At 49.0% G+C, this 13,362-nt stretch overlaps 2 protein-coding genes across 2 annotated transcripts; both read left to right on the top strand.

Moving 5' to 3' along the window:
- Window positions 1-965: 965 nt before the first annotated feature.
- KRP23_6833 (uncharacterized protein) lies at window positions 966-1,364 on the top strand (the record flags this gene model as incomplete). Its single annotated transcript, XM_067892073.1, has 1 exon — window positions 966-1,364. One exon carries the CDS (start codon window positions 966-968, stop codon window positions 1,362-1,364), a length of 399 nt encoding a protein of 132 aa, XP_067746369.1.
- A 9,903-nt stretch (window positions 1,365-11,267) lies between these two features.
- Window positions 11,268-13,190, top strand: KRP23_6832 (Secreted RxLR effector protein 124; the record flags this gene model as incomplete). The annotated part of the gene is made up of 2 exons (XM_067892071.1): window positions 11,268-12,032; window positions 13,032-13,190. 2 exons carry the CDS (start codon window positions 11,268-11,270, stop codon window positions 13,188-13,190), a joined length of 924 nt encoding a protein of 307 aa, XP_067746368.1.
- Between the last annotated feature and the right edge of the window lie 172 nt (window positions 13,191-13,362).

The following is a 13,362-nucleotide window of genomic DNA, read 5'->3' as shown; positions in this document are numbered from 1 at the left end:
CTGTTCTTCTTCGATGTCGGTGGCGCGGCGGGAGCGGTGGTTTATCAATGCCGTAAATGCCCATCCAAGCCCAAGCAAGCGTGGAAACCCGGGTATCCCAACCTGAGGAAGCACCTCATCAGTTGTGTTGGGCAAGACTACATGGAGAAGTTTGCTCGAGCCAAAAGAGGTCAAGCAAACCCGCTGGGCTTTGAGAGAGAGAAATTCATATCGTCTCGAGAGCTCTCTGTTTTTCGGTGGATTGAGTGGATTATCATGAGAGAGATGCCGCTCTCGGAGTCGGACAACCCCTTGACCCGGGAAATGTCCCAGCTCGACCCTGTTTGCAGCAATAGCCTCATGCTGTACATCACGTATCTGGTCCCTTTGGTCGAGGCCAAGATTGCAGACATACTGCCTCTCTTCGTCGGAATAATGTTCGACGGGTGGACCAACATCTCTACGCACTACATCGGAATCATCGCCACGTTCATGGAGAACGGCGTGTATTACGAGGTGCTTCTCGGCTGCTCTCCCCCACTCAACGAAAAGTCGTACACTGCGGACGAGCACTATGCGCTGTTGGAAGCAGTGCTCAGCATTTTCGGCAAGCCGATCACTTCACCGTCTGTCATCATTGGTGACAACTGTGCGACGAACAAGGCCCTGGCTGATTTGATGAAGGTACCGCTCATCGGGTGCGGTTGTCACAAGCTCAACCTTGCCGTCAAGGCCTATCTTGCCCGGCGGCCTGCTATCGAGAAGACTATTGAGCGAGTGGATAAAATCGTTTCGCAGTTGCGGAACCTGAAGGCTGCTGGAGCTCTTCGAGAGTTAACGTCGCTCACCCCAATTAACGCAACGTCACCAGGTGGTCGTCTACTTACAAAATGCTCCACCGCTTTTTGCGTCTCGACGTCCAGGCAAGACAACTCGACGATGTTGACACAATTCGCCGTGCGGATGCGGAGCGTATCAAAACCGTTATGCCTTCTCTCAAGAACTTCAAGAGTGTCATGACCGACTTGCAGAAGCAGGGTCAGCACATTGGCACAGTGCATGATACCTTCAAGATGATGACTGAAGATTATCCTGAACTGAAAAACTACCTCGCAGCTGATGCAGCTATCTCGCACAGCCCGGAGTTTGAGGCAGCGACCGTGAAGATCATAAATGGTGAACAGGATAGTCTCACTGACCGGGAGAAGGCACGTGTGAGCTGCTTTCTCGTGCGTGAGCCCTCGGAGATGTCAGAAACCCAGGAAGCCGACAACACGAGGAGCTATGCTTGCCAACTGCGCCTTCGCAAACGACAGCGATTGATGCCAGGCGAGGAGTACGTCTATCTTCGCTTCATTGCAGGGACATCAGCATCAGCTGAGTGACTCTTTAGCAGTGCCAAGCACGTGCTTAGAGCAACCAGGAAGCGGTTGACGCCAGTCAATTTTGAGAAATTACTCTTTCTCAAGCACAACCGCCACCTTTGGAACGCGGACATGGTGGCTCAGGCGATGAAAGCGGCTTCTGCGGCGAAACAGTAGATTTCCTAGCATTGCAGTATATATTGCTGCTGCGACCGGTATTGCAGTTCTTACTGGATTCTGACGGAGAACTTCAATACATACTGCTTCTCATAACTTTGTCTGCAATGCCGTCCAGTACATTTTTGGCCATCACTGGACCCTACGTTGCATATATGCAGCATCGCAGCTTCCGAATATGCATCTTAGCGCCTACGGGCTGGTACGGCGTTTCTTCCTGGAAGCTGGAGTACCAGGAATAGATGGCATGCCTGGCATCGGAGCATCTGCATTGCGCCGAATATGGATAGGCTTCGCATTGTCGACAGAGATCAGTTTCCCGTTGACCCATTTATTGTGCCATATATCCCAGCATGTCATCGCCAGCCCACGAACTTGTCGACGCGCTTTCATGCAAAGAAGTATCGGGCCCAGTTGGCTGCGATCACCGCAGAAATATGACGTCGTCGCTGCACGCTTGTTGTCGGTGCGCAGGGAAGAGCATGCCTTGCATGCTTGCTGGTGTCTCTTAGCTAGCTTGCCTTCATCGCGCCATTCATCGACCTGTCGCGCCGTATGCTTCAACTGTTGATCAGAGCCGGCAGAAACAGCTTCATAGTTGGGCGTAGAGGAAGGAACTGGGGTCCCAAAAGTGTTTCCTTCGTACATGTCAGTAGCTCGAAGCTGCGTCAACTGGAGATGAAGCTTGATCATGAACTTGATGTGCGTCAGATATTGCGATGTCATGTTCTTGTGGTAGGATATGTGTACGATATGACCATTGACTATTGCCATTCGATCAAGCCCAACACCAGCAGCTTGTAATACTTTCTATAGCGGAGCGCAAGCTGTATGGAGTAGCATTGCAGCTGCAACAGGTCGTGGGCATTCCCCCCATGAAGGCATGATAATCCTCCACCACTCTGGGGCACGGCACCTCCACTTTCTCGGCTCCTTCCTGGCGCCCAACTCTGTCACTTTCAGTGCCCCCTCCAGTGTACAAGAAATGCACATGGCACGAATCCCACCAACTAATTGCTGTCATATTTGGTACCAGTTTCGATCGAGCAACTTTGTAAGAACCACGAGGAATCATCGGGGGTCGGCTCTTCTTTTCTATGACCTGCTTGCAATATCCAAGTCGTTTCGTCATGATAGTATCCACACAGTAGAACCCCATCAGCAGCAGCTGGTTAGCCAACGCGACCGGCATGTAGACTCTATCGACAACGACCAACCTCATGCCTTGCTGTCGAGCTTCAGGACCCAGTGCCTCCAGCAAGTTCCGCACCGCTGCAGCCGGTCCGGACTTCATGTCGGGATTGTGCGCGTCGCTTGCATGTTGTTTCTTACCACAGTAAACTTCAAAGCTGTAGTTATGCAGTGTAATGGGTCAGCTTAGACCCACTACTTTAGCTTACACGTGTGCGCACGTGTAGGAGGAAGCGTAGGAGTATTTAACTTAGGTTCAGTATACTTGTATCCACAAGCATACTTAAACTTAGATAAACGAACCAAACGATAGCTTTGGTGCTAAATGAGAACTGTATTGAATGTTAACTGGGTTTCCTCCTAAAACTGATATTTCTAATGAGAGGTTCTGCCATTGGATGGCTGGCAGAACCCCTATTTATTGAATGATTCTCATTGGTAGAAAGATGTTGCTTTCTACCAGTCATATGCTTTTTTTGCTATGAATGTGGACCACCCTGTGGAGTGGTCAACCTGAATGTATCCATTAGTGCATGTTGCACTAAGATTGGAGGTGAACCGACTGTATAGCCCCGCTACACAACTTCAATCATCGCACGCATCTCCTCTCGCACGTCGATCTCTCGAGCTGTTACTGTGGTTGCCCGTAGAGACGACTGCATCGGCCTCGCCGCACAATTAGCCGCGCCTTGCATCCACAGACCCTGTTCTTGCTGCACACGTAGTAGCGAGTTCCGTTGCTGCCCTTGTTCTTGTAGTAGTATCGGGAGCCTTGGAATTCCATTGTTCGTTGCGGCTTCAATATGTGTAGCAGCACGAGAGGCGAGAAGCGGAGGCTTGAGAGGTTAAGCGGAGAGTTGCGCGTTTGTAGTGACTGGGGAGACTATTTGAGAATGCGGTGATGATTGGTGAGGCATGAAACGCTCATCAACAACGCAAATAGTCTATATAAGTGGGCAGAGACGACGCTGACAAGGTCACGAAGACGAGAATGCTATTTCTGAAGGCTGAATGAGGTCACAAATAATGACCGAGGACTGACGAATTAAAGTTTTGGGTACTATTCCCAATATGGTGTTAGGAACACCAATCAAACTTATTTTTAGGTAAATAACGGTCAATGAATTATAAAAAACGGTAATTTACGGTAAGTTACGTTATGCAACTTTTAGGTAATTAGGTACACTTTAGGGGAAAAAAAGATCTTTTCCCCAGAATACTATGTCGGACTTAGTAGAAATCAGGAAAACCACGAAAACATTGGGATTCCTTCGCTGTCCACTCCGCTACCAAGTGTGGTGTTCGTGTTACGGCACCAGTCAAATGGCGACGCCTTACAAAATATCGGGGCTCTCATCTGCAACTATCTGGGTCCATCTCCCAATCTGTCGCTCCATGAAGCACTCAGCTACGGCTCCATCGCTCTGATCAACTGGATCTGGAGTCTCAGTTGTACCTCTGTCGATTCCAGAACGTCCGAATGGACGCTTTGCAATTATCTACGATCCGATCCGCACTACAGTCGTTGGCAGTTTGACAACTGTATGGAGATGGCGTCCATTCGTGGTGACATGACGTTATTGACGTGGCTGTTGGGGCATTTCCCGTACCGGGAGTTGAAAGCCAAAGTGGCCGAAGCTGCGGCTACAAGGGGGCACGTGCATGTGCTGGAGTTCCTGTTGGACCTTAACCGTGGACTGAAAACGCGGGAGGAACCAAGTCACAAGAAGCGGAAAATCATTTTCAGTGATAACTCTGGACAGACTAAAAAGGTTACTACATCAAGCGGGATCTCGGTTGATTGGAGTGGCGAGGCTATGGATTGTGCTCTCGAGTCAAGACAATATGAAGTGGTTCGCTGGCTGTACGAGCACGGCTTATGTGGCAAGTACGGCGAGAAGAAGGCCAAAATTGCTTGCAGAGCTTTTGAAATTGGCGGTGAAGACTTTACGAACTTTATGAGGGGTGATGTGGTTAATGACTACGTTCTCGCTTCTGAAAGAGAGGGGATGATAGTGGAGTACAGCATCGATATAGATTGTGCTGAGAGCACGTTCCCGACAGTGGCAAAATTAAGGAACCTGGAACTAATGCAGCAGCTTGTACAACTTCATTCTCCACTTCCAAAGGACCACATGTGGTTACCTTTTTGGGAGTTGGCATTAACCGATGCGTGCAGGCGAGGTGATCTTCACGTTGTTAAATGGCTAGATGAGCATTGGATTGGGCGTGAACTACGTTCCAACCTATTGTGTGGCATGGGTTGCATGGAGATCATATCTGCGGCAGTTCAAGGAGGTCAGATCGACGTTTTGGAGTACCTCCATCGCCAAAAGTATGTCGATAAGTATCGTAACGGTGGTATCATGATCGCTGCGATAAACCACAATCATCTGAGCTGTGTAAAATGGCTCTTTCAACACGGCTGGCGTGCTGATACTGATACAAATCAACCTCAGCGTATGATTCTCACAGCCGCGAAAAGTGGGCGTTTGGATTTGTTGAAGTATTTCCAGAGTATGGATACATTGCCAGAGTACCATAATTCACGAGGCGAAGTCAGGAATTCGAATCTGCCAATGAAGTTTTTATGGTCTAAAGGTCTTGCGATGGCAACTGCTGCTTCATACGGCCACATGGACGTAGTTCAATGGCTGCACGCAAACGATTTAGCTGGTAGCACGTTTAACCTCGCGGGAAACGCTGCCAAGAATGGCCATCTAGGGTTGCTCCAATGGATTCACGCGAATCGACCCGAAGATATGGATATGGGACAAGCACTAGACCGCGCTGCGTCCAGTGGTCACTTGGAGATAGTAAAATGGCTCGTGAGCGTGTCTCCTGGAGCATCCACGACCTATACTATGGATCACGTTGCTGCTGAAGGGGATCTAGACATGTTAAAGTGGCTTCACAAAAACACTGATGCACAGTGTACGGTAAGAACGATGGACTCTGCTGCTGCAAACGGTCACCTGGACTTGGTGAGATGGCTTCACGAAAACACGGATTGTGGCTGCACGGTAAGTGCGATGGATATGGCGGCGGCCGGACGTCATCTGGACGTAGTTAAGTGGTTTCATGCAAACCGATCGGAAGGTTGTTCTATATACGCTGTCCAGAGAGCTGCACAGAATGCCGACTTGCGGATGATTACGTGGCTGCATGCTCACTTTCCTCAGCATATCCCCACCCGCCTTGATTCGGCCTTCGACATGTGCGATTCGAGACTATTTGACATGATGATTTTTCTGCATGTTCACTATAAAAAGCTGTATACCTTGGACTTCGTTGATATGATGACGAGAAGAGTTTGGGAGATCCGTGATACCGAGCTGTACGGCTGGTTAAGAGCCATCTCAAGCACGAAATGATTTTAAATCAAAGTTCTTCTCTCCCCCCCCTGCCTGCTACTCCATGTTACTTAGTATGTTCAAGTACGTGACTGAGAAGTCATTCCAATACGAGGAAGTATCTTTTGAGACACTCATACTGACAAGCTTTCACGTTGCTGTTTAGTGTTTCAAGGTCACAAGAACCACATGTGTACAGTAATAATGTACAGGTACGACTTTCAGAAGCCTCCGTGCGGATTATTGTAAGGAAACACGTTTAGTCAACCAAGCGTTTGGTTGAGAGCTGTTTGGTCAGGGAGACCACACTTCTGTTTCCTCCCCGCCAGCGCAAGCAAGCTCTCCTCCTCCTTTCCCTCATCAGCAGGGCCAGTTTGATATAGTAAACCCCAACTTAACTTAGGAAAATACTAATCCCCTGCAAAATCCAGGCCCACTTTTAGAGAAGAAAAAAAAAAATTATTTGATTCTTCTTGCGCGCGGTGTGGACTCTGCGTCGCTTAGCTCTGCGCTCTTCTTGTTCGACGGCAGCAGCACAACTGCCGTAGTTTCTGCCTCAGGTCGGAAACCCGGTTCGCACAACCGGTCCTTCGAACCGGTCCACGAACCGGTTGGTTGGAAGATACTGTGCAAATGTCTTCTCCGCTACGAAGCGTGGCGCTAGTGCTAGACTCCCAGATAAATGCGGATGCTCTACAGAACTTAGGTGGAGTCATCTGCTCCTTTCTCGGACCGTCACGGAATCTTTCGTTGCGTGAAGCGTGCGGCTATGGGTCGCTCGTGCTATTGGACTGGATATGGTGGTCGAGTTGTCTTTCCGAGTCTGACAGACCGACTGGGTGGTCACTTGCCAACTGTTTGAGATCGGAGCCACTTTACTACCAATGGGAGTTTGTCGAGGCGATGAAAGTAGCTGCGTCCAGAGGTGATTTGAATTTGGTGGAGTGGTTGATGACACATTTCTCGGGTTGTGAAGTTGGCGTGGAGATAGTGGAAGTGGCTGCTGGAGCGGGCCATCTGGGAGTGCTCAAGTATCTGTGGGAACATGGCAGTGAACATAGCAGCCACGTAATAAATTGGAACGGTTTGCGTTCTGAAGGGGCGATTTCGGCAGGGCATTATGACGTCGTTCACTGGATGCACAACCACGGATTTTCTGAACCTGATGGCAAAGTAGTTGTGAAAGTTGTCTGCAGAGCTCTGGATATAGGAGGGAAGGAGCTCGCAGAGTTTTTAGTGCCAGTGAAGCATCAGCTGGTGGACTACGGTTCGCATCCTGTCCGAGATGAAATGGTTGAGTGGATTATTGCGTGCAGTCGTGATGTCGATTGTGCTACCAGGGCCTTTGAGACCTTAGCTAGAAGTGGGAACTTGGATCTGATGCAGTCTATTTTGCTGCTACATTCTCCTCTACCCGAAGATCAGACAAAGTGGGTATCCTCTTGGCAAGAGGCGCTCCGATATCCATGCAAGCGTGGAAATCTACCTATGATTCACTGGCTCATGGAGCATCCCATGGGGCAAGTGTCCACGAGATCAAAAGACAGTCCGGTACTTTATCTTATGATGCATGAGGCAGCCGTAAACGGACGCGTAGACGTGTTGGAATATCTGACGAATCTTGGTGTTATGGTTGAGTGTAACGGGGTTGGTCGCTGGGTTCACGAGCTTATGATAACTGCAATTTACCAAGGCGAGTTAAACGTATTCAAATGGATGATTGATCATGGATGGTGTGTTTGGAGTGCTCGAGCAAGTTTCCTTCTATTCAAATGTGCTCAACTCGGACATGTTGAAATCCTGCAGTTTTTACACGATTTAGAATCCGTGAATGTGTTTAAGGCGTCGAAAACAAATGGGCTCGAACGATGCAAGATGTCTACGTCAGCGCTGTTTTTTGACCGTACGGATTTCTGTATGGCCGCTTATTCCGGTCACTTAGCTGTTGTTCAGTGGTTGCATGTGAATGTCTCCCGGAGATGGTCAACAGACGATATGAATGCTGCAGCAGCACGCGGCCATCTCGATATTGTGAAGTGGTTGCACAGTAACCGAGATGAGGGTTGCACGACAATGGCGATGGATAGAGCAGCGGCAAATGGGTATCTAAATGTATTACAATGGCTTCATGCGAATAGAACAGAGGGCTGTACTTCCAATGCGATGGACGACGCTGCTGAGAATGGCCATTTCGAAATTGTGCGATGGCTTCACGAAAATACAAATGCTGGGTGTACGATTAAAGCCATGGATCTTGCTGCTAAAAACGGGAATTTGGAGATTATGAAATGGCTTCACGAAAATACGAATGCTGGGTGTACGATTAAAGCCATTACAAGTGCGCTAAGTAATGGCCATTTGCGTGTTGCCTATTGGCTCCAGTCTCACTATTCGCATCATATTCCTTCAGAAATGGATCGTGACCTCGATGTAGTAAAATGGTTCGACTTGATATTGTTTCTGTACGTGCATCACCGCGATCTTCTTGCTTCCACTTTCGAAATAAACTCAGAGCCCCAAATTTTGCCTGAAGATGAGGTTGAGGATGAGGTTGAAACGAAACCAAACTTAGGACGAATTGTAAAATGGCTTGAGGAAAACGTATTACCTGCCGCTAGTTGACACTGAAAGCATTAAGATTTTCTTACTGGCAACATTTACGGTTCTTGGCCTAGTGACACAGATGCACACACCATCGTTGGACAACGATATATCTTACGTTCGTGATCCCGAGTTTTGAAAACACTAGCGACGGGCTTCTTCGAGTGCATTTCCGTACAGAAGTCAACGTATTCCACGATTATCCATTCAAGAACAACGGAGATGCGTCCTGGAGAACTCGGTATGAAGGGAAATGCATCGACTTCTCCTGCTTATATACAATCGTTTGCGACTACATACTGCGCCAGCTCTGTTGCTTCAAGTCGCACGTTGGCAGGACGAATTGATGTTTGACATTGGCAACAATGGCACCAGATCTTTGCATGCCGGACTTCTACTAAGCTTCATGACTTTGAGCGGTGTCCGGGCAAGCTTAGCTCTGAGCAACAATCATACCGTGAGGAATCTCGTCTACATCACAGCAACAGAAGGAACACAAATTCTTGTTTCTATGCCGGATTGCTCGTGATCATCAAAGACACGCGTGGTAGCATTGTATGCTATCGCAGCTTGTTTTCACAAGGCGAATGACATGGTGCAACCAATTATCAAAAATATCGACCATAAAAATCGTATCTGATACCTTCAATCGCGAAAACCTGCACTGACGCTCGCGCTATTATAATCATGAGCAATTCTCGCGCCTCAATCCATTCCTCAAAACGATCGTCTCTAAGGGTCGTGCAAAACTCAACCTACACAAAGCGACCAAGACAGTCAAGCACAAAACCTGAAAATCAAGTTATCGAGGAGCTGTTGGCTCCCAGTACAAAGGTTTGACGGGGGGTTACTTCCCACTTGAAATTCTGGCTTTACCTCATGTGCACAGTCGGAGCAACACGTTGGCCAGGAAGCTGGGGGAGGATGTACTTGCAGCAATCAAGACGAAGTGGACGAAGCGGCTGCGTAGACTACTCAAAAGATCAGACTGCAATGCGTCGCAACTAAATGGACAAGTTGAAGCTGGCAGCACTTTGCTGTCCAAATAATTGGGTCTGAGGAATATACACTGTACGACTCAGTGTTGGGTAATTTAACGAAGACCGCCGTAGCTGCTGCCAGAGAAGGTCACCTCCAAGTTGTGAAGATTCTACTGCGGAAGATTGTAGCTGAGCGCGGAGACGACCAATACAGGGAATTTGTTTATTGCGACTACGAACGATACAATGAAGACGGTAAAAATGACGCGGCGTGGGAAATTCTGGACGGAGCTGGTGAATGGCCACGTTGATATCGTCATGTACGCAGCCATCTATGCAACGGAGGGTGACTGTGTTCTAGTACGTGAGAGAAGCTCAGCACTGTACCACCTTGCGAAGTCTCCATTGGAATGGCTGTCTCTTCAGATCAAGCCGCGTCGCCAAAAAGCATGGAGATAGAAGCAAACGACTTTTTTTCCTGGCTATTGTGGAGTGCATTTCGTGGTTTGTAAACGTGAAGTGACATTGAGTCACCATGAAGCCTGGATCTGTCCTGGTTAGCGTGAAATACGTGCTATGATGTCGGCACAGTGTCGATGTCCTTCTCCATTTTGCCTCTACCATCTCCAGCTAATGGGGTCTTTCTCATCATCTTTCACTGAATCAGGCATGCATCCCACTGGTAGCCTCGATCCCGCATCTCGCATCTCGACTGGCACTGGGAGCACACAACCACTTCTGCTGTTGTGGACCGCCCATTGTTGACGCTCAATGAGTACATGACGAGAGCTGACGAATTGCATCCTCCGTTTACCGAGACGATTTCATCCGGTGCACTCAAAGAAACCATCTAGTGCTGGGAGGCCACGAGATTCTCTGCTCCACCAGAATGGGCTCTTCCGAGAGTCTTACGATCGTACTCACAGTATTATCATTGGCAATTTGGTGGATCGAGGTGATATAAATGGTTGTTGGACCACCGAGTTCCGAGTAAGTCTGTGGAGTGCATTGGACTGAGGTTTGAAAGAATATATTAATGTGGACCATTGAACAACTATAATGTGTTTTCTTGACGCCCGTGGTTTTCGTAGCAAGCTTTTCTAAGCACAGCCTTGTGATTTGTGCAATGGCATTTGGAACAGAACTGAAGGCTCGCGAAACACTCTGGGAACGACGAGACGCAGATGAGGATCGCTCGTTGTGCTGTGTCAACATGAGCATTCGATGGATGTTAAAGGGTTTCGGCGGTGACGAGCATTGGACGATCCCTTGTGGCTTGGCTGGGCCAGGACGGGCCTTGAAGTTGCCCCGTGCAGGGCGTGTGCCATGGGAGCAATCATCCCATTTCATTGGTCGTCATAGCGATTGACGCAAGGTCGCACCGAATTCTTTCCCAATCTACAACGATCAAAAACTTGTCACCCGCAACAACGTATATCAACTCCTCTGTTGTATCGCCTAAAGAACTTCAATAACTAATAACCCTTCATGAACGTATCACCTATTCACCACTGAATGACGCAGAATTCCGTGACTACTGTACAAAGTGCGGTTGAAGCTGTGATGGATGAACCGAGAGGCCATTCCTCATTCTTCAGAGACGCACAACTACATCAAGCGCAATGAACTCGCCACTGCTTTGCGTCAATCTCATCCTACGCAACCAAGATGAAACGTCCCCAGGTTTACAGGACGTGGGCTCCACTATCGCCGACTTTCTGGGACCGGGTCGCAGCCTCTCGCTGCACGAAGCGTGCACGTCCGGATCCACCAAGCTGTTGAATTGGATCTGGCGGTCTGGAAGCTCTTCCTCTGTCAATTGCAACGCCTCCAATTGGTCGCTCAGTAGTTTGTTGCAGTCAGATTGTCACTACTACCAGTGGCAGTTTTCTGAAGCTCTGGAAGTTGCTGTGGCACGTGGAGACTTGGAGACTGTCAAGTGGCTTTTTGAGCATTTCAAGCACTGCCAAGTGGCTGTGGAAGTCGTAGAAGCAGCTGCTTGGAACGGACAGCTGGAGATTTTACAGTATCTATTGGAACATGATGCTGGAGTGAAGAGTGAGTCAATGGGGGTGCGTGTTGTGACTCATACTGTGCATTGGGGAGGACGCAGTCTGGTGGGGGCTGTGGAAAACGGTCATGCAGACGTTGCTTGGTGGCTGCACCAACATTCACCTTGTGGATATGGCGAAGCAGACATCACGAACGCGATCAAGACTGCTTTACTTGGCGGCGACATGAAACTCGCGGAGTTTTTGCTACCACGAGGCAAATTCGTGCTGGATTATGCTGAGTTCTGCTCGCATCCCGATGTGGTTGAGGGGAAGTTGGATTGTGGGTATCTACAGCGCGATGTTTTCGGCTCTGCGGTTGCGATGAAGGATTTGGTTCGGTCAGGACGCTTGGACCTCATGAAGCGGATTGCAGCACAGCACGAGCCACCTCCAGAAGACTCGGGCTGGACGACAGATTGGCGTTGTGCTATGGTACATGCTTGCGTCCACGGTAACCGAGCGATTCTGCAGTGGTTGATGCAGCACCCAGCGGGCCGTTGGACGTGTGATGGCGACGATAGGCTGTATGCGGAGTTTGTCTTCAGCGCCGCCTACAAGGGTAACGTCGAAGTGATGGAATACCTGTTTGAACGAGGTACGGTCGACAAAGTGCGAGACGCCCTGCTGCATGCAATTCGTGAAGGCCACTTGGACTTGGTCAAGTGGTTGATTGAGCATTTTCCAGAATCTGAGCGAATTCCAGAGTATTGCGTTTTGGATGAAGCCGCAAGGTACGGCCACTTGGAGATGCTGAAATACCTCCAAGGATTGCAGCCATCAGTCGCTCTTGGGTATTTTCCTGCGGCTATGTCGCCATCACGACGAGCAGTACGGAATTCACGCGGCGATAAATATTTGAATGAAATATTCGTGCCAGCTTCAGACGATTATTTGAAAGTGCACCAGACGCTGTGTCGGTATCGCACAGAATGGCATCCGACGGAAGCTATGGACGACGCAGCAGCTAACGGTCATCTGGAAGTCGTGAAATGGCTACATCTCAACCGTTCTGAAGGATGCACGACATCCGCAATGGATTGTGCTGCAGCCAATGGCCACCTCGACGTCGTGCAATGGATTCACACACATCGAACCGAGGGATGCACGACACAAGCAATGGATGGAGCTGCTGAGAATGGTCATCTCGACGTGATCAAGTGGCTACACAGAAATCGGTTCGAGGGCTGCACACGGAAGGCGATCGAAGGAGCGCTGAGCAATGGTTACTTGCGCGTGGCCGACTGGTTGCACATCCATTTACCACAATTAATTCCGGCCAACGTGGAGCTGTGGAGATGCCCTCGCGACTTGTTTGAGCTGCTGCTTTTCCAGTCCTTCCACTTCAGCAGCACCTTGAGCTCTAGTCTGGCCCAGTACGTGAAGGAAATTCTGCTGGACGTGAGCTCCAAGTCCAATCACAAACATATCATCGACTGGATGCAGGAAAAATACCCAGTGGCGTCCGGGACTACAGAGGAGGAGCAGTGGTAATAGTGTGAAAAGTATGCAGACAGTCAAGTTGTCCTTCAAGATTACGACCACCAAAATAGGTGCTTCATTTAGAACACTAAAATGAACATACAGTTAGCCACCAACTTTGAACTTGGATTTAGTATGTCCTTAATAAAAACGATCGTGTAACGTACCTGTTCTTATTCGAGAG

This window comes from Phytophthora ramorum, assembly GCF_020800215.1.
Source record: "Phytophthora ramorum isolate Pr-102 chromosome Unknown Phyram_PR-102_s0005, whole genome shotgun sequence".
In the NCBI taxonomy this organism is placed as follows: Eukaryota; Oomycota; class Peronosporomycetes; order Peronosporales; family Peronosporaceae; genus Phytophthora; species Phytophthora ramorum.
Note: the sequence above shows the minus strand (reverse complement) of the source record. Positions and strands in the feature narration are given on the sequence as shown.